The 24,482-nt window shown below is 34.7% G+C and overlaps 1 protein-coding gene across 3 annotated transcripts in view; it reads left to right on the plus strand.

Moving 5' to 3' along the window:
• RAB11FIP2 (RAB11 family interacting protein 2) overlaps positions 1 to 24,482 on the plus strand; it is a 46,622-nt gene that overhangs the window by 15,447 nt on the left and 6,693 nt on the right. For 2 of the 3 annotated variants that reach the window (XM_058298301.2, XM_004471536.4), the window contains exons 4-5: positions 17,949 to 17,994; positions 23,779 to 23,928. In XM_058298301.2, coding sequence (XP_058154284.1) covers positions 17,949 to 17,994; positions 23,779 to 23,928 — 196 coding nt within the window. Of the gene's footprint in view, positions 1 to 17,948; positions 17,995 to 23,778; positions 24,218 to 24,482 lie in introns of those variants that run through there. The other variant, XM_004471537.5, reaches the window with a different exon arrangement.

Here is a 24,482-nt window from a genome sequence, read left to right on the forward strand (position 1 = left end):
CTAATGTGCTGGAGGTGCAGTTAATGTTGGGGTTTAGGATATATTTAGGGGATTTGAATCTCTGGACTGACAATGTGATAGCCAGGTCCTGAGCCTCAACAGACTCCAGCACCTACAATCTGATCTATTGGACTTACCACACTCAGCTAAGATGGAGTTGAAGAAGGACAACCACCACACCATGGAGCCTAGAGTGATTACAACTGAAAATGGGAGGATTGCATCCAGCATCCATGTGGAATCTGAGCCTCCTCTTGACATAGAGGTGCAATGGACACAACCAATCCAATGTCCACATAGAAGAGGTGGCATTGGATTGGGAAAAGTGGACATGGTGGACGATGGGTATGGGGAAAGGCAGGAAGAGATGAGAGGTGGAGGCGTCTTTGGGACATGGAGCTGTCCTGGATGGTGCTTCAGAGGTAATCACCGGACATTGTAAATCCTCACAGGGCCCACTGGATGGAATGGAGGAGAGTATGGGCCATGATGTGAACCATTGTCTATGAGGTGCAGAGGTGCCCAAAGATGTACTTACCAAACCCAATGGATGTGTCATGATGATGGGAACGAGTGTTGTTAGGGGGGGGAGAGGGAGGGTGGGGGGGTGGGGTTGAATGGGACCTCACATATATATTTTTAATGTAATATTATTATAAAGTCAATAAAAAAAAAAGTTTTGCTGGTAAACCCATATTTGAATAGACAGCTTAGTTTCCTCAGCTTTACATACAGGAACCTAGAATAGAGGGCACAGTGAAATCAGCTTGACTAAAATAGAGATGTGGAGAGAAGCTAGCAATTTGGCTGAATAGGTAAGAAACATTGTAGTAGGCCTTGAAAGCCAGGTGGAAATGTCTGACTGTAAAAGATCACATCTGTGGATAAATTGTTCCCCAGGATTCAGGGAAAGCATGGGCACCAGTTGTGATAGATGATACTTAAATGTGCTTATATTTGTTGACTACACATGGTAAATTGAAGAGAAACTGATGGATATTCTTCAAAGGAGGGATATGGGCTCCATGAAAAAATTTAGGATTGAAGAACTCCACCTAGTTAAGAGAAGTCACTAAGAGAAAATTGGTTTTGTGTCTTATTTTAAAATTTTCTTTAAAAAAAATGGAGTCACTCATATAAACATGCTCTGTGTGCTGAATTGTTGTTTGATGTCAAAAGGACCACTCATTAGAAATTATGGGAGGTATTTTTAACGGAAAATTTTGCTTTGGGAACATCTTCTATTAGTGACTTGCATGAAGAATGTGCTTTCCATTTATTATTTTCTGCTTTACCCTAGTTGTGAATACTACATAGCAAACTCTGAGGTAGTTCTGGTATAGCTTAATGTTTTATAATATTATTTCTGGTATGATTAACTATATTAGTGCATATATTTCCATTGGAAATATTTGCCATAGTAACTAGAGCCTACCTACTTTTTAGCTGATAAACTTAGACCAGATTTTTTTTTAGGGTGGTACAAAAATAGATCAATAGATCAAGATTATGATTTATTTTATAATTTTGCATGACTTTTAGGATCAAGGTAACTCATCCTTCTTGCCTTCCTTCCTCTGGACAAATCTTCCTTTCTATGGGTGTGTTATACCTTTTTCAGAAGCTAATAGAAATTGTTGACTTAGAAGGTATAGTTAAGTGTGTTTCTAATTTTCAAAAATCACTATAGGTCTATAAAGTGTGTAACCATTATTATGAGGCTGTTTAACATGTCCATAAAAATAAATGATGGACTTTTCACCGTAAGCTTAAGTTTTGATTAAAAAAAAAAAAGGGATAGTAAGCAAGTGATCCTAAAGATTTATTCATAGTTTTTAAAACTACATTTTTATGTACTTTTTTCTTGTATGAATTTAAAGCTCAGTCTTTGGCATTAAATATATCCTAACATGTGTCAGGTTTATTTTAATAGTAAGTTTTTTGCTTTTTGTTCATATATGTTCTTTTGTTTAAGAAAATATTAAAGATAATTTGCTTGTTATTCATGGCAGGCTATAAATCTTTCACAGGGCTGAAAATTTGTGGCCTCATTTATGAGACAGAAAACAAAAACTTTTGAGATGATTTTTAGAGGCATTAATCCATTAGTGCCCAGGGATTTACAGAATGTATCCAATGGAACAGTGACTGGGAACATGAAATACGCCATGTGATTAGTTCCCTTAACAGTAACGAGAACTTTTATGCTTAACTCCCCAGATACTACTTGAAACTTTTTTACCCTTTGTCATCCTAATACTCATTATAATAGCTCTCATTAATTGGTGCTGCTCCCAAAGGGTTAATTTGCAGCTACCAACTATGCCATCCTTTCTAGCTCACTAATGCAAATTGATATTTATAGTCTTCAAAATTGAAAACAAAAAAAGCTCGGTACCAAAAAAGACAAACTTTGCTAAGTTATTTTTTTCTGAACTGAGAGATTGAGAGGCAGAGAGATTCTGTGAGAGAAGAAAACAAGCAAAAAAAAAAGAACCCCACAAAAACTACTGTAGGCTAATAAACTGATGTGAAAATTTCTCAATTTACAGCACTTGACAGGTGCTAAAAGAAAAGCATCTTTAATTTTAATGTGTTGTTAGGACCTCTTTAGAGAGACTGTACAAGTTATTAACAAGGTCCTCTGAGACAGGAGACGGGTAATTAACAAGACCTATGGAGATATAGTTTAGGTAATTAACGAGCTCTTAGGCACTGGACACAGGATAACACATAGCGAGTCCAGTAGTTAAAGAGAACAGGTTGTAATGTGACCAAACACAAGATACAGTGTATGAGTCTTCTTGAAGAGGTTCTGATAGGAAAAAATTAAGATTAAATTCCAATGACCCAATGCATTAGTGTTTGTAAATCAAAATGCAGGTGGTTTGGTTTAATTTCTAAGATAGAATTTGAAGGATTAAATCTTTGTAAAACCAAGAGGCAGGGGAAATTGTGACATGTAGATTAATAATCCTTCTTAATTGCCATTAGTGAGCATGCATATGCTGAGAAAAATACATTGGAAACACATAATTTATGTGATTCTAAATGATTTTTAAACGTTTATTGCTCGTTGTTTTTTTGGTTTTTTTACCTGTGGCCTGTAAACTTAAATTGCCTATTCCAGGTTAACCTTGCTCTCCTCGCCTGCTTTAAAACTGGCAGGATCTGGGCAGAAGGACCCGGAGGAGGCACCAGTTCCTCAAGTAACGATCCTTTGAGAATTTGGGGATATTCCCAATTTCAGATATTTGGTTCAGTCATTCCTTGTGTAAACTTGAAATTGTTGGGGTATGAAATTTGACTTTAGGTTCAGAAACCCCCAACATTCAGCAAACATTCTTATAAACATGTTATACTCTTAAATGTTAGGACTCTAAAGAAGGCCATTGCGTGTCTTGTACTTCATTTTGTCATTTCCCATCTCAGTGTGGCTACTCCAGTCCTTAAGGATGATGTTTTCCAAGTTTTAAATCTGACATTCAAATGATTATTTCATTTGTATTTTCTGTTTTCACTGATTTTTTGAATGTGTACTGTATACAGAAAAATCAGAGATTATTAAAACACAAATCCTACTCTGAGCTCATTGAAACAGGCATGTAAATACTAGTTGAAAAGGAATTGAAAACCATGCCAAAGCCTGGACATTGTATAGACATTGGGGAACCAAGAAAGAGTTTTAAGTGGGGTTGTGATATGATCAAATCAATGTTTTAGACAGATAACCCTGGGCTAGCATGGATGACCTGTCAGGGCCAGGGAATAGTTGGAGGGAGGAGATGGACTTGAGGCAGGAAAACTAGTTTGGAAGTTATAATAATGTTGAAATGAGAGTTGATGGCATTCACATGGCAATGAGGATGGAAAAGAAGGGAATATCTCTGGGACTATTTTTCTTGTTAAAACAACAAGGATTATTCCAGTGTTGTATCTTCAACCAATGTCTTAAACTGGATGAAACACAGCATTTAGTGTATTTCATTTAGTATAACAATATCAGGTCTGTAGTCTGAATCAAAGTTGGGATTTTGGTCCTGATGGAAAGGTTTGAGTTTTTGTTTTTAATTACGTGCCATATTGGATTTTTTTTTTTTTTAGAGAATAGGAATTATGTGTTTGGAGTTGATTGAGACTAGCAGGTACAGTTCTTGAAAAGTGTTTTTGAGCACTGAAACATGCTGTCCTCTGAACATAAGGTTGCAAATTTCTATAACTTTATAGATTTCTGCATTTAAAGTATTTTTATTATAGTACTGTAATTACTACATGTATTTCTCTCCAGTGGTTTTGGCTTATCCTAATCTTGTCCCTGCTGAGCCCCTTATCATCAGTTTCTCTTAAGAAAATAACTTCTACTTCTTTCATACTTAGCCTTACACTTCCTGTGTTTTCCAGCCCTTCTGTTTCTATGTTTAGAGCATTTCCACTTGGGCCACTATGACCACATTACCTGTTACATTTTTTTTCCATATCATAAAGCTTTGACTTTTGAAATGTAAGTACTTTTTCTGCATATTTGATTTATGGTGCTAATGTTGCTTTGTGACCAGGGTGTTTTAAATAGCTGCCAGTGATATAAAGCAATTAATTTGATTATGAAATGATTTTCCTGTGTGTATTTAAACAAGAATATTAGACATTTGACATTTGACATTTTTCAAATGAATCCAGACATTTGACATTTGTCTTTTTGAATTTATATTTTAAGAATATAGGGAGCAGATATGGCTCAAGCAATTGAGCCCCTGCTTCCCACATGGGAGGTCCTGGGTTGGGTCCCATGCCTCCTAAAACAAACAACAAGCAAACAAATGAAAAAACTAACTCAGGGGAGCTGATGTGGCTCAGTGGTTGAGTGCCCAGCTCACCATATACAAGGTCCCGGGCTCATTCCCCTGCCCTGGTACCATTTAAAAAAAAAAAAAAAGAATAGATTATTGCTCTTTGATTTTATATATTAAGTATAACACTGAATGGCATTTTATACTACATTTTAAACTCAGAAATCTTTCTGATAAAAGTGCCAATACTCCTTAAATAGCAATTACATGATGAGCTTGCCCTTTTTAGAGTAAAACTTAATTCAGATAGCTAATTTTTGTTTTATTTTGTTTTTTGATTGTTTTAACAAACATGCATGTAAAACTCTTCAAGGGATGGGGTGGGGAGGTTGGAATATCATTCAAAGAGAGGGAAAGCAGGTCCTACCCACAGTACCTAGGGAGAGCGCTATGTAAGAAATGACTTATAATCAAAACAGAATGAACTGCTTCACATAGAAGTGTAAAGAGTTTGCTGTGGAAAGGCAGAAGAAAGCAATTCTGTCTAGTAGAAATCAGGAAATGCATCTTCAGTCAGATGCTCTTGATCATGACCAATGGATATGATTTTATAAGTTGAACAATGAATAGTTAGACAACTGTTTTAGGAAATAGCAAGAAAGCTCATTAAAAAATATTGTCAGATGTGTTTTGAAGGGATATTTTATAAACAATGGCAATTAGCTCTTTACTAACAACTTAGTAATTTTACCATTTCTTTTCTAGTTATGGAACTAACTGTATTCTGTCGTTCCCTGCCTGGGAGGTTCCTGAAGAATATATTTGTTACTTTAGGCTACCATGGAGCCAGTTAATGTGTGCCCTGCAGCAGCTCTGCATTAGATATAATGAATTCTTTGTAGTGGAGCCTAGTGTGGAAATGGGGGTGTTCAGGTTAATCACATATTTTGTTTACTGGAGATGTATAATTTATTTGTTTTATATAGATGTTTCATTTTTAAAGAATTAAATGCCCAAAAGAAATTAAAAATGAAAATCATACTGAACATACTTTAACATTTGATACAGATAATATATTTAATTCTATTCCTAACCAACAATCTATCAATGTAACAAATATAAATATACTGATAATAGAAATACTGAAGGGAATATTGGATAGTTGTGACTAATTCAGATTCAGGCATCAGGTCTGGGTTTGAATCTTAGCTGAATAGCTATATAACCATATTTCAGTTTTCTAAGCCTCAGTTTCTTCAGCTGTAAAATGGGTAACAGTCTTGGTGTAGAGGAGATTAAATAATGCACATGAAGTGCTGAGGGTAGTGCTTGGCGCATAGCAAGCTGGCACATGATCTTACTGTAATGTTAGTATGCAGCATCTACAGAATACATGCCAATTGCTTTAAATAAGTTAAATGAAATTTTTTCCAAGCAATAATTCTCATTTAAAAAAATTATTAACAGAAGTGGGATTTAGGAGCTCATTTAATTTTTTTATTGACCAATAAAGCACATACATTTGGCAGGAAAAAAGAAACTTAATCATTTTTCTAGTTTATTTCAAGATGTATGTTCAGTAATAATTTTGATGAAGTAGTTAAGTAAAAGTATGCCCTGTATTAAGTGGCAAATTAATGTTATTACTTTACAAGGCATATAAATATTTGATGCGAAGTTCTGTGTTCAGAAACTCTTGCCTAGCACTAATAAAGACAGTACAGTGTAGATATCTTAGCTTTGGCTTTACAGTAAAGCATGATGAATGTTTCCTTAACTCACATGACTGTAAGTCAGATTAAATTGTTAAAGAAGGCAGTTGAAGCTATAGTAGTAAAAAGGATAAATGCTGCTTACTGAAAAGTCCACTGAACATGTCTGAGTCTCCTTTGGGAAAAGCATACCTGTGTTATGAAGTTCCCACAGGCATTAGTGTGTATTGCTTCTAACCAAGATCTGAATGTTGGTACTCTCATTTCTTTGTCAGTGAAAGTGCTCTCTCTTCTCTTTGTTCTTCACTGAGATTTTTTTGATTCTATTTAATAGTTTCAGGACTCACTGTTCTTTAATAAGCTTGAAATAATGTTTTTTCATTCTTCTGATTTTAAAAAATACATATTCTTCACTTAACATTTAAAAAAATGTAACCAAATTTTGAGTTTAAAAAATTCTTGAAATGTTGTTGATTTATTTTGGGGAATGGTATTTCTTATAGAGATGGGTAAGGGCTTATACTGCTTCTGTTGTGCCTATTGTCTTTATACTACTAGTCAGTATTTGGGGTGACATTTTTAAAAAAGATGTTTTGAATTTGACAATCAGGGATGGGCATTTTTGCTCTTAGTTGCATGATGCTCTCATTTTTCATATAAGAATTCTGTTAATATTGTGATAAAAAAGATATGTAAGGCACAGTGTCTTTAAGATCATAGGCAGTTAGGTACAAAATATGTAATTAATTTTTCTGATGGATGGTATAGTGATGGTGGAGATAAAAGCAGGAGGTTAAATGGGTGAGGTTAGAAAGTCTAGGCATTGTGGAAAAGGTAGAATTTACAAAGTCTCAAAGGATGGATCTATGAGAAATGAGAGGAAAGGGCTTTTATGAATGGAGACTAATATGAGAAAAGGGAAGAGGTAAAAATGAGTGATTTGAGTAACTCTCAGGGAACCAGTCTGCCTGGAACTGTTAAAGGCAGAGATAATAGTGGAGGGTGGGATTGTATTACTAGCATTTAGCATAACAGAATGAAGAATTTGCTTCTAATGCTACAGTATAAAGTGTAAAGATTTTCAGTATATGAGTGATGTGATGGAAATACTATTTTAGGAAAACTCAGAGAAAATAGAGGCAATGCTATTGCAGACATGGTATGGATCTGAATAAGAAGAGTCACACACATGAAATAAAAGGAAGATAGCAGTGAGCCTGCATTTCTGAGTGTGAGCTTAGATTTAGAACAAAAACTTTTAGCACTTAGTAAAAAATAATTTTAATGGTATAATCTATAAGAACAGAACAATGGACAAATTCTGTGGCATCAGAAATTTACAATATAAGGATACATTCTTTTAATCAGTGGATATCTGTATTTTAAATATTCTTTTTTAAAACGAAGAGCCATTCAGAAAAACAACTAGCTGAGATATATAGTATAATGTACAATTTCAATAAAATCATTATATTTATCTTTTCTTTTTTTGACTGGAGAATGTATTCTTTTCAGAACAATATATTCCTTTTCAGGATATGCGTTTCTAGGCCCCATTAAAACAAGTTTTTAATTCTCTAAGACTGTTTTTAATGCTGGCCTTCTGATCTTGGGGTGTAGACCCAAGACTGGTGGATAGCTGGCAGGCATAGGCCAGGGTCTACTCACAAGAATAGGATAAATCCAATGCAATTTTCCAGAATGACAGCCTTCCTGAAGATTTTGGGAGTAAAGAATGTTTTTATTTGAAGACAAACATTGTATTACAGAGTGAAATGCAAAGATCTATCTGAATTTTTAAGTTAAAACATGAGATATGAAAGAAATTTTATGCTTGTTGCCAAATTTACTCTTCTCAGAGGTACTGTAGAGAGGAATACAAAAACAAAAAAACTGAAAATGTTAGTTTTAAAGGAATGGAGACTTTTTAACCACAGAGCTAATGTTTGGAAATCTGTGAATTGTTTGATTACCTATCTTAGCAATAATTGTTTCGTTTTTGAATATTGCCAAAAGAAAATAGTAAGTTAAATTTGATTGGATATTATGTTCTTGATGAAACATGCCTTAATTTCATAGATGTCTTTTAAGTTCTCAAATTTTAGGACTTCCTTCAACATTTTTCACTATTACTCATGATAGAAAACCATCAAGTCTGAGTTTGCTGTCCGTGATTGTTGGTGCCATTGACCACAATTTTTAATTGTCTTGCCTATGAGATCTCATATAAGATATCCTATGAGAATATAAATAAGTAAATTACTGTTAATCCCCATAGACATTTATGTGTTAGGTTCTGTTTTATCATCCAGGTATTAAGTGTGCATGCCCAGTCCCAGGAGAGATAATATAGTATTTTAGTCTGTAATATTGCTAATTTGACTTGGTACTGAGTTCTTTACTTTTTTGAAAAAGAAAGAAAGAAGAAAAGTAATTCATCTTGTTTCTTAATCCCTATTTGCATGTGTTATAAACATAATTGGAATGTGCTAGAGATTATTCTTATTAGTAGAATCTCTTTTTGGGCAGTTCACTTTTTAGGGCTTTTGAAAAAGAGGATCATTAAAACACACACACACAAATTTAACTCCTTTAACATGTAACCTCTCTGAAATAAATAACTGGTTTCAGGGTTTGCCAGAGAAATCTCAGCTTGATCTGTATTGTAATCAGGTATCTAAACTGTACTGGGTAAACTGACTAATGAATTTATTTTCCTGGAAGTCCATTGGTTTGAAAACTTGCAATTACTTAAGTTGTTATTGGCGATTGTAAATATTGGAATTATTTTCTCTAAGAAAAAACTGAAAAACATTCCACTCATAAGCTGTCCAGTCTAGATATAAATAATCTTTATTATTTAGAGAACAAATGATTCTCTCTGTTATTGGGGACTTGGTATCTAGCTCATTGGTAAAACTTGTACTGAGCTACGATTGATTTGGTCAACTATTAGTCCAAGTTTTATAATTTTTCATTAAACAATGCCTATTTACTCACCATATTTATTAAGCATCTCCCATTCCCTGGGCACTAGGACAAGTGCTGGGACAGAAAAGTTTAATGAATGTGGTTCCTTTTTCCAAGTGGCTTGGAAGGGTGGGGGATGCAAGGTTAAGTTAGATACATAAAAGGCAAACCTTTATTTCTTATATTTGAATAGCACTTTGTCCTATAAAACATTTTCACATTTGTTTCTTTTAATCCTCCTTTAAACCTGATTCTTTGAAATAGGTGGTGGCATTTCTGTTTTTTGTAATTTTTAAAAATATGAAATTTAGAGCAGTTAAATAAGTTGCCGCTGGTCACTAGATGGTGGACTATAAGTCTGGAAAGTTAAATTGGGTCAAATGCAGTTGGCTTTGAATGCCAGACTAAGGAATTTCGTCATTATTCAGGAGGAACTTGGAGGCCAGATGTTTTTGACAAGTGAATATTGAGGTCAGACTTCAGCTTTAGAATGCCATACTCAGGAGTGAGTTGGGGAAAGACTGGCAGAGGCTAAGAGACCATTGCAGGCACCCAGGCAGAGGATAATATGGTCTTGTGATCAGAAAGGTAGCAGTGAAAATAACAGCTAGGAAACAATGAGAGATCTGTGTATGGAAGCTGGATGGGGAGAATCTGGCAGCTTATTTATAAGGACTGCACGCAGAAGGCTAGAGTCAGGGAGGTTTCAGAGACTTTACTTTGGGTGGCCAGGAGACTGTACCAGAAGGAGGAAAATCTCCCAGAGTTGATCTAAAAGACAAAATGATGGTTGGTTTGGGACATGCCAGTTCTGAGCTGCAGGTGGGATATCCAGTTTGAGATATTCAACAGACATTTATAAAGCTGGCATGGTAAAGAATAAAGATATTGTGGCTAAAGATGAAAGATGCAGCAGTCATCCATTTATATAGTGATGATAGTTGAAGTAGTTGGAGAATGTGAAGTCACCAAGGTAAAGTAAAAAAGAGGTCTGAAAACAAAACCTTATGAAATATCCACTCTTTCCCACTTAGGAGTAAGACGAAGAAGATGACAAGGAAAAGGAGTAATTGGAAATTTTCTAATTTAGGCTACCAGGTAACACAGAAGAGAGAAAGAAAAGTCATTGGTATAAAATCTATCTGTCTTAACCTTGTATCCTCCACTCCTCCAAGCCACTTGGAGAAAGGAACCACATTTCACTAAACTTTTCTGTCCCACCCAGCACTTGTCATAGTGCCCAGGACATGGTAGATGCTTAATAAATGTATGTTAATAGGCCTTGTTTAACAAAAACTTATAAATTTCACCCTAAAATTTAGGCTACTAAAGAGAGAAAGAAAAGTCATTGGTATAAAAGGTTAAGGAGAGGGGACGCGGACTTTGCCCAGTGGTTAGGACGTCCATCTACCACATGGGACCCATGTGGAGCTGGCCTATGTGTAGTGCTGTTGCACGCAAGAAGTGCCCTGCCACGCAGGGGTGTCCCCTGCATAGGGAGCCCCATGCACAAGGAGTGCACCCCGTAAAGAGAGCTGCCCAGCGCGAAAGAAAGTTCAGCCTGCCCAGGAATGGTACCCTACACACGGAGAGCTGACACAGTAAGATGACGCAACAAAAAGAAACACAGATTCCCGTGTCGCTGACAACAACAGAAGCGGACAAAGAAGAACATGCAGCAAATAGACACAGAGAACAGACAACTGGGGTGGGGGGGAGGGGAGAGAAATAAATAAATCTTTAAAAAAAAAAAAAAGGTTAAGGAGAGTGGCTATTGCCTTAGGTAAAAAACAGTTTGTTAGTGACCTTTATAGAAGAAACAGGCATATGTTGAAGATTATAGAAGGTGAGTGAGTGATAGTAACAGCAGGGTTTACTTGGGAGGTAATAGAAATTGGCAAAATGGGTTGTAAATATTTTCTGGGGAGAGAGGTGAGTGAAACAATGGATTAGGAGATGGATTGGGATGATAGAGGGAGTCCACAAAGGAGGTCCAGTTGGAATGAGGAAGTGTGGAACAATCAAAAGGCAAGGAGATTGATCAGATGGGATATTCGTTGTATGAGATCTTAGACATGAAACACTTCTGACAGTGAGTAGTTTTATCCCACTTCTTGATTATTGTTCCCTTAGAAACATGTCAGAGAAATTCATTGTAAACTGTAAGGCAGTATGTAAATATGAAGTGGTAATCAAACCAGAATCACTTTAAGCAATTATACCATTTCCAAAGTGTAGGTAAAATCAATCTTTAATAATGTAATCCTAAATTGAAAATAATTTTGAACATAAAGTACTGTAGCTCTGTGATTGTGAAGTGTTGTTAAATGAAGGCTGGATGTTTGTCTACCAGTAGCTAGCAGTCAATAATCATTTGCAAATTAGGAGATTATGTATATTTTGGGAAGAAAAAAGAGTGTTAAAATAAGTGGTTAGGGAGCATAATCCAGAAATTGAAGGGAAGAAGGAAGTGTAGATAATTCATATGATTAATTATAATGCATTATTTTTCCTTGGTTCTTCTTTTCTAGAAGAGAAATAGAACCAACCTTTTCTTAAATCATTTTAAATAATTAAATGAATGGTTTGTAGCATTTATTGTATATTCCTGTATTACAGTCTCAGCTGGAAACAGATGACAAGCTCCACAGAGATAATTGATGAAAGTTTAATGTAGAGACTATTTACAGAGGTGTGGTCAAGTTTAAGGACATCAAGGAGGGAAAGCATAGCACCAGGGACCAGCAATGTCTGGAAGCAAGGGCCTTGCTTAAGTGTGAAGGAACAGCTGTAAACTGTAGCTGTGGCTGTACATAAGAGTAGCTACTACTAAAAACCACAGCCCAGCAGTGAGAGATTGAGGGGGTAGTGGAATGGGGAAAGATGTGGGCTTAATAGCCAGACTCTCTTCCTTTCTGTCCTCCTGTTTTCTGCAGGTGCCTCCCAGTGGCAGAGCATAACTGGAAGCCCAAGGGCAAGGGATCCGGGTGGTATACTTTGCAGGGGTCAGCTTCCCAGGTACAGGAAGCAGAGCAGAGTGGAGCAAAAGAGGCATATAGTAAATAATGAGCACAGTTATTTCAAAACTAACTGTTCAGCCATCATTCTCTCTTTAAGATGGTCTAAGCTTAGAACTTCTCTCAATCATTTCTGGTTGGAAGAATCCTCAAGAAATTGTGTTGAACTCCTAGAAAGCAACCAATTGTGAGCTCTCAGGGGTACTTGTACTTAACAGTTCAGAGCACCCATGTGGAAGCAGTGCAGTTCAAGATGGAGTTTAACTGCCTTTCTTTGAATCCTGACTCTGCCACTTATTATGTGACTTCAAGAGCTTCCTGACTTCTCTGTGCTTGTTTCCTCATCTGTAAATGGAAATAAAAATAGCACCTGCCTTATAGGGTTAAGTGAATCAATGTGTATAGTACTCAGTGCTTGGTGCCCTGGTTAAAATTGAATAAATATCAGCTGTTCTTAGGACTAGTACATTATTCTCTGCCTCTGCTCCAGGATAAATGGAGTCTTTTCACTTCCTTTTTTCAAACTCATTTATGGTTTTTATTTTAGAATATATTACAGTTCTCAATATACATATTTCCAAAGTGAAGCTCTAGGTCTCTCAATCCCACTTTCTCACACTTTAGTTAAATAAGATCAATAGAATATTCACCTTTGAAAATAATGTCTGGAAGCGGATGTGGCTCAAGCGATTGGACTTCCTCCTACCACACAGATCCTGATGCCTCCTGGAGAAGGCAAGCTGATACAAGATGATGCAATGGAAGAGACCAAAGAGGAAAGACAACAAAAGACACAAGAAACCAGGGAGCCTAGGGTGGCTCATATGATTGAGCACCTCTTCTTCCTCATGGGAGGTCCCAAGTTCGGTTCCTGGTGCCTCCTAAAGAGAAGATGAGCAGACCTAGAGAGCACACAAATGCACACAGAGAACAAACAGAGACCGCAAACAACGAGGGGAGGGGATAAATAAAAATGTTTAAAAAAAAAAAAGGAATGTCAGAAGTTCTTTTGTGATAGTTTAAAGTTCTACTTATTTCCCATAAAAAATGTTTTGAGAATGTTGTCACTTTAGTTCCCTCTTCCTGTCTCGCTCCTCCCTCCCCGCAAGGGAGGAGGTTGCAGATAGAACACCTCTAAGATTTTGCAAATGACTAGAATTCACTTATTAAATACAAAACGACTCAAGTTTGTAGACCAATATGGATTTTTATAATTTTGGCAGTAATGAGGTTTGGAAAGAGATACTATGAAAGGAGTAATAATACTCTATACTTGTTATTAAATGCCTTCAAAAGAGTTTAAGCGTCCTTACATGACTTCTCATTGAAAGATTTAGAATCCTAGAGTAAGGAATTCACACAGTTGTGTTTGCATTGTCTTATAGTAGCTTCAGTTAAGCACTTTCAGTAGATCTTTTTTCTTTTGTGTTTTTTTTATGTTTTTTACAAGCACTTTATACCTTTTCATTCTAAATAACCTCTTCCCCTTAAGTATTCTTGTCCCCAAGACTATCTGTATGTTTAAAAAAGAGAAAAAGGCAGAGCACACCTACCTTTGATTACTGATTAATGCCTTAGTGATTACTCCAGCAATCAGTTTTATCACTTTATTAAGATTGGTTTGGTTTACTTGTCTATATGTAGAACACTAGACTTTTGCATAAGTTAAAGGACCATTTCAAGTTCTCATCCATTTAATTCTTATTTCTTTACTCATTCTTTTTTCCAATTTTAGAATAAGTTAGTGTGGTGTCATAAAAGAAATACAGATAAATTCCTAGGAATATAACCTTTGAGGGGTATTATTTTAAAATTCTAAAACTAGAGTTTACTTGGAAAAATTCTTTAATATTTGCAGATATCAGTAAGTGAAGATTTGCAAGCTTCTACCTAAAAACTTCAGAAAGTTAAATACTTCATCAGTTTAAAAGTCACTTAAAAATCTTCTGCAATCCCCATATTCCTTCAGTTCTGATTTTTAAAGCTTAATTTTCTGAATTCTCAAGTTTAAATTTATATAGGCTTCTTTTCTTATTGTGAGCATGTCTAATTTATTTTATACCTGATTAAAAACACCATTCTTCCTTAACCTGTCAGCAACTCAGTTGAGCAGTCAGATTGTATTATTCAGTATCTTGTCTGACATGAGGACAGCAGTCCTAAAAGAAAGATATCTCAAATTGGTGCCACACTTCAATAAATAGAGACATTTTGTTTTTCACCAAGCTAATTCAATCCAGTTCAGTTAACTCTTTTTTCCCACGTAAGGACAGATCAAAAAAGGCAGTCATGAATGACTGAGTTCATCATGTGTTTGACATGTCAATGTGTGCATATAAAGCAGACTACAAGGGAGGGTTTCTGCCTTTAGATTTTAGACAATATCCAATCAAAGAGCTCTTGAGCTCAGATCTGCTTGTGGTGAGCCAGAGAGAGTGCCTCAGACCTCTATTCCAGGCAGGTAGAATAATGGGAAGTAGCTGCCACTTGCTGCACTGGACATCTTGTTCCCTTACAGTGTGACCTGTTTAATTGAACCATTCTTAAGAATTCTCAGACATCTCTCAGGTGGTCATTGAACTTCATTTTAGTCTCATAGGCTAAATCCGTTGAGTATTACATATTGTTAGATTTGTGATTTTGATAAAATCTTTATTATAAATGTCTGTTCTTCAAAAACCCTTATTGCAATAAATATAATGCCATTCATTTTTTTTTAATTTAGTAATTTCTCTCTGATACATATAATGACATTTATATAGTCATAAGATTGTTTATTCTTCAAGGACATAATGAGATGGATTATGCTCCTGAACATGAAACATTTGAATAATATTTATGAAAGAAGATTAACATTGTCCAAAAATAGTCTGTTGCTCTATGGATCAAGTCTAAGATTTTCATCTTTGCCTCAAAACTCTTAAAGGGCTCCTTCCCTCTCTTCTGCCTTGTATTCCATTCACTTTGGCATTTGCGGTGATACCAGGCTTAGCAGCCTCAGGCCATATCATATGTCTGCAAACTTCTCTTTCTCTAGCCTGCCAAATCTATCCTTCACCTCATTTAAAATCTTAACATTTTCCATGAATTAGGCCTTCCTTGACTAATTGCTGTGATACTATTTCTTTTCTCTGTGTGATCTGAAAATGGATCTATGTCATGTGCTTCCCCCTAACCCCCATGTGCAGTTCTACCTTGTGCTTGCTCATGTCAGTGTGCTGTGTACTCTCTCTTTAGTCCATGTGTCCTGTGTGTTCAGGGCTTTGTTGGCAGTACACCAGGCTTACTAAGTAGACCTATATGCAGCGCACTGGGCTAGTGCTGGGCGAAATAGGTCCTGGAGCCAGGCACCTTTGCCACTTAGCAGCTCTCTGGCTGCAGCCCTATGACCTCACTGTTCTGTGGCACATTTCCTTACTTTGAAAATGAGAGTAATAATTGCTATCCTTAGGAAGATTAAATGAGTTAATATTGATAAAGTGCTTAGAATAGTGCCTGGCTGGGATTAAGTACTATGCAAATATTTATTAAGGAAAATAATTTATTGAACTTGTTCTAGATGTTAGTCCCCATGCTAAGTGATTTATTTGTTGCTACCTCATTTAATCTTGACAGCATCTTTATGTGGTAGATATTATTGCTCTCCTCATTTTATAGATGAGGGAACTGAGACAAAAGAGCAGTTAAAAAGACTCAATAAAAGGTATGTAACTTGCTCAAGGTCATACAACAAGTATAGGGCAGAACCAGGATTTGAATTCACAGCACTTGGCTCCAGGGTCTTTCTCCTCTGTTCCGCTGCTAACCACCACAGTCTACTGTCAAACCTGACTGTGAATCATTTTGCCCTTGAGAAGATGAGAATCAGATGGAGAGAGATTGTGGCAGGATGTGTTGAAATATTAGAAAACAACATGCTGTGAGATAATGGGGCAAGATGGGATTAATCCCTCTGGACCTTTATGTTGACTACCTTGGGTAGAAAATTCAGATTCAAGTGGATGCACCACAGGTGTTGACAGCTGCTACCACAGCACTCTAGGCAGAGGATGACTATGTCATGTCTTTCTGGCTTTTGTTTTTATTGTTTTCTTTTTAGCTACTCTTTCGAGGCTTTGTTGGTTCAGTGACTATGAGTCCAGGACCAGAACTCCATGATGCCAGTGAGATACAGGGACTGTGAAAATGTGTCAGTCCCCTAGGCCAGTAACTAGTGTACTGTAGGTACTTAAAACATAGTTCATTCTTTGCTGTGTCACCCAAACTCTCTTGAAATTCAAGATTTATCCACAGTAGTTCTAGCTAGAAAAAGTCAGCAACTGGTTTTGTAAACTAGTACTATGAATCTTAGTCATAACAAGTGAAACCTTGGATAGGTGGCAAATTCTCTTGAGGTGGTTGAGTATACATGCATGTCTTCTCTGTTGATTTACAGCTTGGGCTTTGTTCCCATAATAATATTTTCCAGACATTATATCTAGTGTCTAGATTTTTTTGTGTAAACCCTCATAAGTTTTAAAAGTGAATTTCTTAAAACACCAAAGAATTCCAATTACTTTGTACTCACAGTGTATTTTTATAATTCATTGATAATGAAATATATGTATTTTTTTACAGATGTCTTTTATTTTTAAATAAGACTTCCTTGGGCAGTAATGCTTTAAAAGATTTTAATGGCTGCTACTCTTAAGTGCTGGGTAAAAATTAAACTTGAATAGCATCGATGAAATATTTACTCATCAGATGGCTTTGATGTTTAGCTTCTTTTTGGTTACAAACCCCTTCCTAATGGACTTGTTTCAAAGAAGAAAATGATTATAGCATTCAGCTGTGATGTGTTCTTTTCTGCATGGAAGAAATTCATTTTGTTTTGGTTGGTTTGGGTGTTTAAATTTTGAAGACTAGCTATGTAGAAATCATGACAAATTTAGTTACTGAAATGGCTTATACAAAGCTCATTCTTATTGATAGGGCAATGTTTGAAAAGTAATTTTTCTAATATCTACAGTGTTTTTTAACACTAGACTTGACTCTTTTATACAGTTTTTTCATCCTGTTTTCTTACTTCTCTATAGTTTTATATCAGAAGGCCCAAGGCGAGTGAGCATGTGTGAATAAAATAAATAATACTTGAAAATTTTTAAAAAGTGATTTTATAAATATCTTGCTGGATAAAATTGCTTCTTTTAAATGTAGTTAGAAATGATATATTTAGATGTACATGTACAGTTTTTCAGTTCTGATAACTGAAAGATTTTTCTTCAAAGTTTAAAATTGTAGATATTTTAATTATATTGAGGAAATACTGTTTTTCTTCTATATCTTGAATTAAAATTCACTTGAGTGACTTAGAACTTTTGTAATTGTTACTAGAGTGTTGGTTTAAAAATTTCTGTTTATAGGTTTCCTTCTACGTGGACTATGATATACTTTTAACATTTATGTTTATATTTTATCCTCAGTTTTCATATGAATCCAACAAGCAATGAAGACCTCAGGAAAATATTGGTAAGTTCCTGAAGGGATTAGAGAAGTCCCAGAGAAAATACCAGTTTTCTCTCTGGTGCACATTTCTAAAACTGCATCAATCTTCATGAATACCTCAGTTATGTAAATATTGTACCTAACATGGTAGTTAGGGGACAAAGAAGGAAAGGGAAATTCAAACTTACCTTTAATATATGATAGGATGCAACTTCTATATGATCTATGATAGTTCAGGCAAGCATTATAGTTATAATTGAAGCCAGTTTAGAATATCCATATTTTGTTTGCAGACTGTTTTGAAATTAGTACGAAAGCTGAATGTCAAGGGCAACATTATAGTTATGAAATAAGAGCATGTGGAGAAGACTTAACATTTTTTGTTGTTGTTGAGACAAGGATTGAAGAAAGAACAAAGCTGCTTGTTAACATTCAATAATAGCAAAAGAATCTTGGCAAGAGATCCAGTTAACCAGGAAAGTATTCCAAAGAACCTTTAGGAGACTTATCTTCCTAGTCAGAGCAAAACTAAATATATTAACAGGACTGGCAGTGACCAGCTAACTTAAGTCAACTATTTTATATGGATTCAGATATCTTAATTTCATTTTATTGCTTTTTGAAGTCCAGTGTTGGTTCTCTGTTCAAAGTTCTATTGCATCTGCAGTCAATTCTAAATATATTAAACCTAGAAAATAATTACTTTACAAAAATGTGGTAGAATACAAAATTCTCACTGAACAACAGAAATAGGACCTTTTTTCAAGAGGCTGGGGATTGCTGTTTGAACCATCTGTCCTTAATGTGTGTGATCCAGATGTATAATAATTTTTTTAAGCGATAACATATCACAGTTTTCTGTGATGTGATATGCCAAGAAGAAACCCTGGTGGTGTAAGGGTTGATTTTATAAACCACTCTAACTGTAGTTGTCTTTAAAATAGTAGAAAACATTATAGAAGCAGATGACTTTGTACTGTGTTTTTCCTGTTTTATGTAAATGATTTGTAAGTTTTGATGTTTCATAAATACTCAAGTCTTTTTAATATGGCAGTCTGGCAAGAAATGTCAGAAAATATGAAGTCAGCCTTTGATCAGATAGTAAAGTGAATTCAATCAGGCGGTTACTTAATCTCAAACAAAATGCAACATCAAAAAATCGATTGAATGTGTAGCTATTGTTTTTTAAGTAACCTTAATTACAATTTCCATGTGTTTGTAAATGCACTTCTCCATATCTTGTAATTTACTGCTGTAAATGCATCCTTAGATTTTAAAGAAATAAAATGTGAAAATTGTTTTAGTTAAAGGATTTAAAGGTGATAAAAGAATCCTTGATGTGTGATTACTTTTCTCTGGAATACTAACTATTCTAAATGACAGTTAAAGGATTACTAGGTGTTGTTAATTTATTTCAAGATACAATTAAGGGGAGAAAGCTCATCCTCCTACTGAGCAGTATTGAGGAAAAGTATTTGAACAATTTTTTTTTGTTGAAGATTATAAGATGTTTGAAGTAATTTACATTAAGTTCTCCAATAATAGCCATCCACCAAGTTATTTTTTCCCCTTCTGGACATAGTATTTTGTAATTAAGTTTGTATGTCTTACATGCTAGTGCCAACACCTGTCTGTGAAAGCACAGTGTTTAAACAGGAGCAGTAGCCAGTTGAAAGGGCAGTGTGAGCTCTTTAAGGCCTAATTAAGAACTGAAAGGGAGATGAAGGGAGTAGGACAAAAGATGTGAAAGTAGCTGAGATGATATTCCCAGAGCAAAGTTCCTCATTAGAACAATAATGAGATGATCAGAGAATGCCAAGCCTTCATCTTATCTCTCTCTCTCTCTCCTCTAGTTGCCTTGGATGTCAGTTAGTACCCCACCAATATCTGGTTACCAGGACAACCTTTCTTTAAATCTTCAGTTATTTTGAGTCTTGGTAATTTGCTTTTGTTTAAATTTAAATATTGTAAAAAATATACATTTCCTAGTTTAAAAGGCTAGGCTATGTGAAAAGTAAAAATAGATCACTAGTAATTCTCAAAATCTTTTGCACAACTCTGTTATTTCAAATTTTGATTAGAAAATTTACTGAAGTAATTTTTCTCTCAGTCCCCATTTTCTAATATCTGCATATGGAGATTTTTAACAGAGGTTGGGTAGGAATGAGAAAGAATTGGTTTTGGAAGGGGAAGAGAGGGGATACATTTACATTAAATTTCAAAATAAAAAAGCATCTTAAAAAAGTACATGTTATCTGTATGGAGGAGTGCTGTAGGAAAAATACTGAGTACTTAAGAGTCCTGTTGTTGGCTGCATTTGAGACTTTACCAGTTTGGGGGTTTCCCCATTTTAGAAATGTTTCCAAGAATAATATTAACAGTATCTTTTACAAAAATAATTTTTGTATTTGCATGAGCATTTTCCTCCTTAAACAAGATAATTTTTGTAATTAGAAAATATTTTAATTTCCTACTGTATATATTAATATTAACTGTCATTTTTTAAAAATTAATAACAGCAGAGAGAAGGGGATATGTATTTATTGAGTATATCTGTCCATTCAAGAATCTGATGCCTAAAAATAGAAGGTTTACATGGTTTTCTAATATAAGATAGAGCTGGAACTAAGCATGAAACTGTTTTTAATTATTTTATGTTACTTTCCAGAATCTAGTTTATAGTACATGTGTTTCTAAGATGTTTCTTTGGTAAGAAACTTGATGCAGAAATTTGGGATAAAATTTTCACATAAAAAGACATGGAAAATTTATTAAAAAGACCAGAAGTGTACTTCCAGGAAATTTGTCTATACATTCGTATTAGATAATTCTAAAGGCAAATAATGACTCTGTAAATTTTCAATTATGGTTTTAAAATGTTGAACAATATTCTGGGATAAAGATTATTTTGAGAAGTTAAATTGTTAGATGGTTATAATATCACAGCATTAATTTAAAGCTCTTATGTCAAAACAAGAATTTTTGACGTCTTTCATCCTGTCTTTAAAGAATGTTAAAAATGTTTTTTAAACTATGTTATAATAGTACTTGGTATAGTGTTGAATATAACAGTGTAAGTGGTTTTTAACTGTATATTATCATTTAATTACACTGGAGGAATCAGGTCATATATGTAAAATTTGCCTAAGATTTGAAAGACTTGCATAGGTGTTAGTATTGTTACATTAAGAAAAATTTAAAACAGTCAGCTAGTCATTAATGAATCTCATTTCATTTAATTTCATTAATCCCTGCGATTCTCACAAGGTCTCCTATTTTTCAGTAGATGCGCTATTAGGAGAACGAAACCACATTAGTTGGATTTTATTACTTTCAAAAATGTAGTTCAGAAAAATCACTTTGTGGATCAATAGATTTTAGGGTTATCAGGGACTTTGAGAACATTTCATTTAAGGAAAGTAAGACTGAGGTTGGATTATGACTCAAATCTGTGCAGAAATGTTTAAGTTAAAGTAAGAAATTTTGGCTTATTTTTAACAGATTTTTAAAGTATGCTTGTCTCTATAATATGTCTTTTCTGTAGAAACCTGATTAACAATACATACTTTGAAGAAATGTAGCTAAGGAAATTTTTAATATGTTGTATATCTCTAAATTGCTCCTGACCAACTAGTAAAATTATGAGTATGTGATTAATTTGATCTGAGGGAGAATTAAAAAGTAAAACCAATACTTGTCTCTAGAATTGTCCTTTAATTGTTTTAGAGCAATATTCTGAAAAATTCTTAGGGATGAAGGTAATATAACTTACAAAGTTATATATGTCCCATGTTTCTAATGTTAAAATAAGTCGTCTTAAATATATCTTATAGAATTTAAACTCACTTCCTTTCTCACCTTTCATTCTCCTTCATTCTCTCCCTCACTTCTCTCTATTCCTTCTGTTAGCTTAGCAGACTTTTTTTTTTAACTCTTGTTTTAAATATTTGAATAGCCCTGTCACTAATCTGCTCAGTCCCTCCAAATTATTTTACCCACTGTAGCAATTTTAATTTTCCTAGAGCATAGCGTTAATGTCATTCCTCTGTTTAGGTAGTTTCAATGACTTCCTATTTCCTATAGCAAAATATCTAAAAACGCTTAATAATAGCTTTCAGCATCCTTGATGTTCTATTGCCAGCCTTCCATTTTTAAAGTGTCCTCCTTCTTCCTGCTCACTATCCCATACCTTGTTTTCCAGCCCTGCTCAACTGATTACCTGTTCATAACCACTGTTACTTGAACCTGTTTTCTCCTTTGAGCAAGCAGAGCCCTCTGCTTGAAATGCCCATTCCTTTTTTCTACCTGACAGAATCTTTGAAGTTCTAGTGTACTTTCTGTCTTCTCTCTAACACTCAAGAGATTCTATGGAATTGAAGAAGTTTTAGTCCTAACTTTTTTTCTTTATCCTTGAGAAGGGAGTGTATCGGTAACGCAAGCATTCAACTGCTATTCGAACTCTAATGTCTTTGTTTCTCTGATGTGCCAAAATCTTAATGTCTCAGAAGGTTAAAAAGTTATACTTTGGCTTTACTGGTAAAAACTCCAAGATACGTGGCACAAGTAAAGTAGACTCTGAAAATGGGTAGAACAGTCAAATTTAAATTCTTGCTAAAATTTAAATTTCTGCATTCAGCACCATCCACTGAATAGATATGACTGTTAGTCCTTAAAAGCAAGAAAACCAATTTCCTCAAATTTTTTCCTTTAAGCCAACTGGAACTGTTTTGAAAAAGTGATGGAACTCATTTTAAGTGATTGAGTTTAATGATAGAACTAAAGGGCACAAAAATTGCTAATTTATATTTAGGCATTATGTTTTATATAATGGAAAATATAAACACTGCACATTATGATTAGAAAACAAGGTTGCAGTACATTCTTGATTAACTTCCTGATAAATATTATTCTTTAGCTTTTGATTTGACATTAATATTATAATGCTTTATAGTAAAAATGAATTAAATCAGTGCCTTTTTCTTTTGTTTCTTGGTTATATGTATACTTTTATCTAAAAAGAATTTTTATTAATAAAATATGGCTAACAAAATAAGTAAATAAGTGAAATGAGAGATGATGTGAATATACTAACCTTAAGTATTAACATAGTTATAATTGGACTCTGAATTCCCTGATAGCCATAGCAAAAAGGGAAATAAGACAAATTGGCTAGGTGTCTTACCAGGGGGAAGAAATAAACCAGTTAGTCAAGGGAAAAAGCTCTTCCTATCTCAACAAAAGCCACTCTCATGGAACTTCTTATGAGGATGATCATTGATCTAATTCTGAGTGCTTTCAACATTTCATAGCAAACTGCAGAAGCAGAATTGAAATTGCTGCTTTTTGTAACAGTCTTCAATAAAAGCCATCAAATCATAGTTCAGTGGAAGCAATTCCATGAGGGCTAAACTAATGTTCAAGTATATAGTTTCCAATACTTCTTTTTTTAGTGCCTCCAAGTTTAATTCATAGAGACTTTAATTTTAATTGATTTTAATTATATTTATTATGAAACATTTTATCTCTTAATTTAGTCTTAAAGCATATGAAATGCTGATATTAGGAAATTGCCCGTAATTTTAAAAGGGTTTTAGAAGAATTTAGAATTATAATCAAGGCTTAGGTGTATCTGTCCTCATCCTTGCCTCAAAACTAGCTAGTTAATCTGTGAATTGTCATGTTGGTTCTAGCTAAAGACAAACGAATTTGATTCAGGTTTTGAAAAACCAAAATTAAAGCTCTGAATAATTCCTAATGTTTGTCCCTGAATTTTTGTCTACTAAAGTGACCGTCTTTTTCATATTCTAGGACAGCAACCCTTTTGATGCCACTGCAGGGTATCGTAGTCTGACCTATGAGGAGGTTCTCCAGGAACTCGTGAAACACAAAGAGCTCCTTAGGAGGAAAGACACCCACATCCGGGAACTGGAGGACTATATCGACAATCTCCTTGTGCGGGTAATGGAAGAGACGCCCAGTATTCTCAGAGTGCCATATGAACCGTCCAGGAAAGCTGGCAAATTCTCCAATAGTTAATAAGCCAATTGTACTGCATTTATAATTCAAAAAAGAAAGAAAGGAAAGAAGGAAAAACTCATTAGTGAGAATATACCATCAGGTTTCATAACATAGTCTCCTGTTTCATTGTGAAAAATTATTTTACCTGTAAATATTAGCAAGGACTGTCATATCAAAAGAGTGACTTTTGAAGTGGGCTAAATAAATTTTAAAGTGAAAATGGGCCAGATTTTTGGTGAATAAGCAGTTCTTTGGGATTTACTTAGGTACTGGTGCTGGCCCACTAATCTATTAGAACCCTAGAAATATCTTCAGAAGTAGATGACTTATTCCTCAGGAATAGATTTCTCAGAAAGCAGAATTGTAGACATACTTAGCTGCAGGAATACTGTTCATTATAAACACTACTAAAAATACCTTCATATTTTATGTACATAGATACATGAATAAGTTCATATATCTTTGTATATAAAATACATGCATATACCTCATGA

This window comes from Dasypus novemcinctus, chromosome 6 (assembly GCF_030445035.2).
Source record: "Dasypus novemcinctus isolate mDasNov1 chromosome 6, mDasNov1.1.hap2, whole genome shotgun sequence".
In the NCBI taxonomy this organism is placed as follows: Eukaryota; Metazoa; Chordata; class Mammalia; order Cingulata; family Dasypodidae; genus Dasypus; species Dasypus novemcinctus.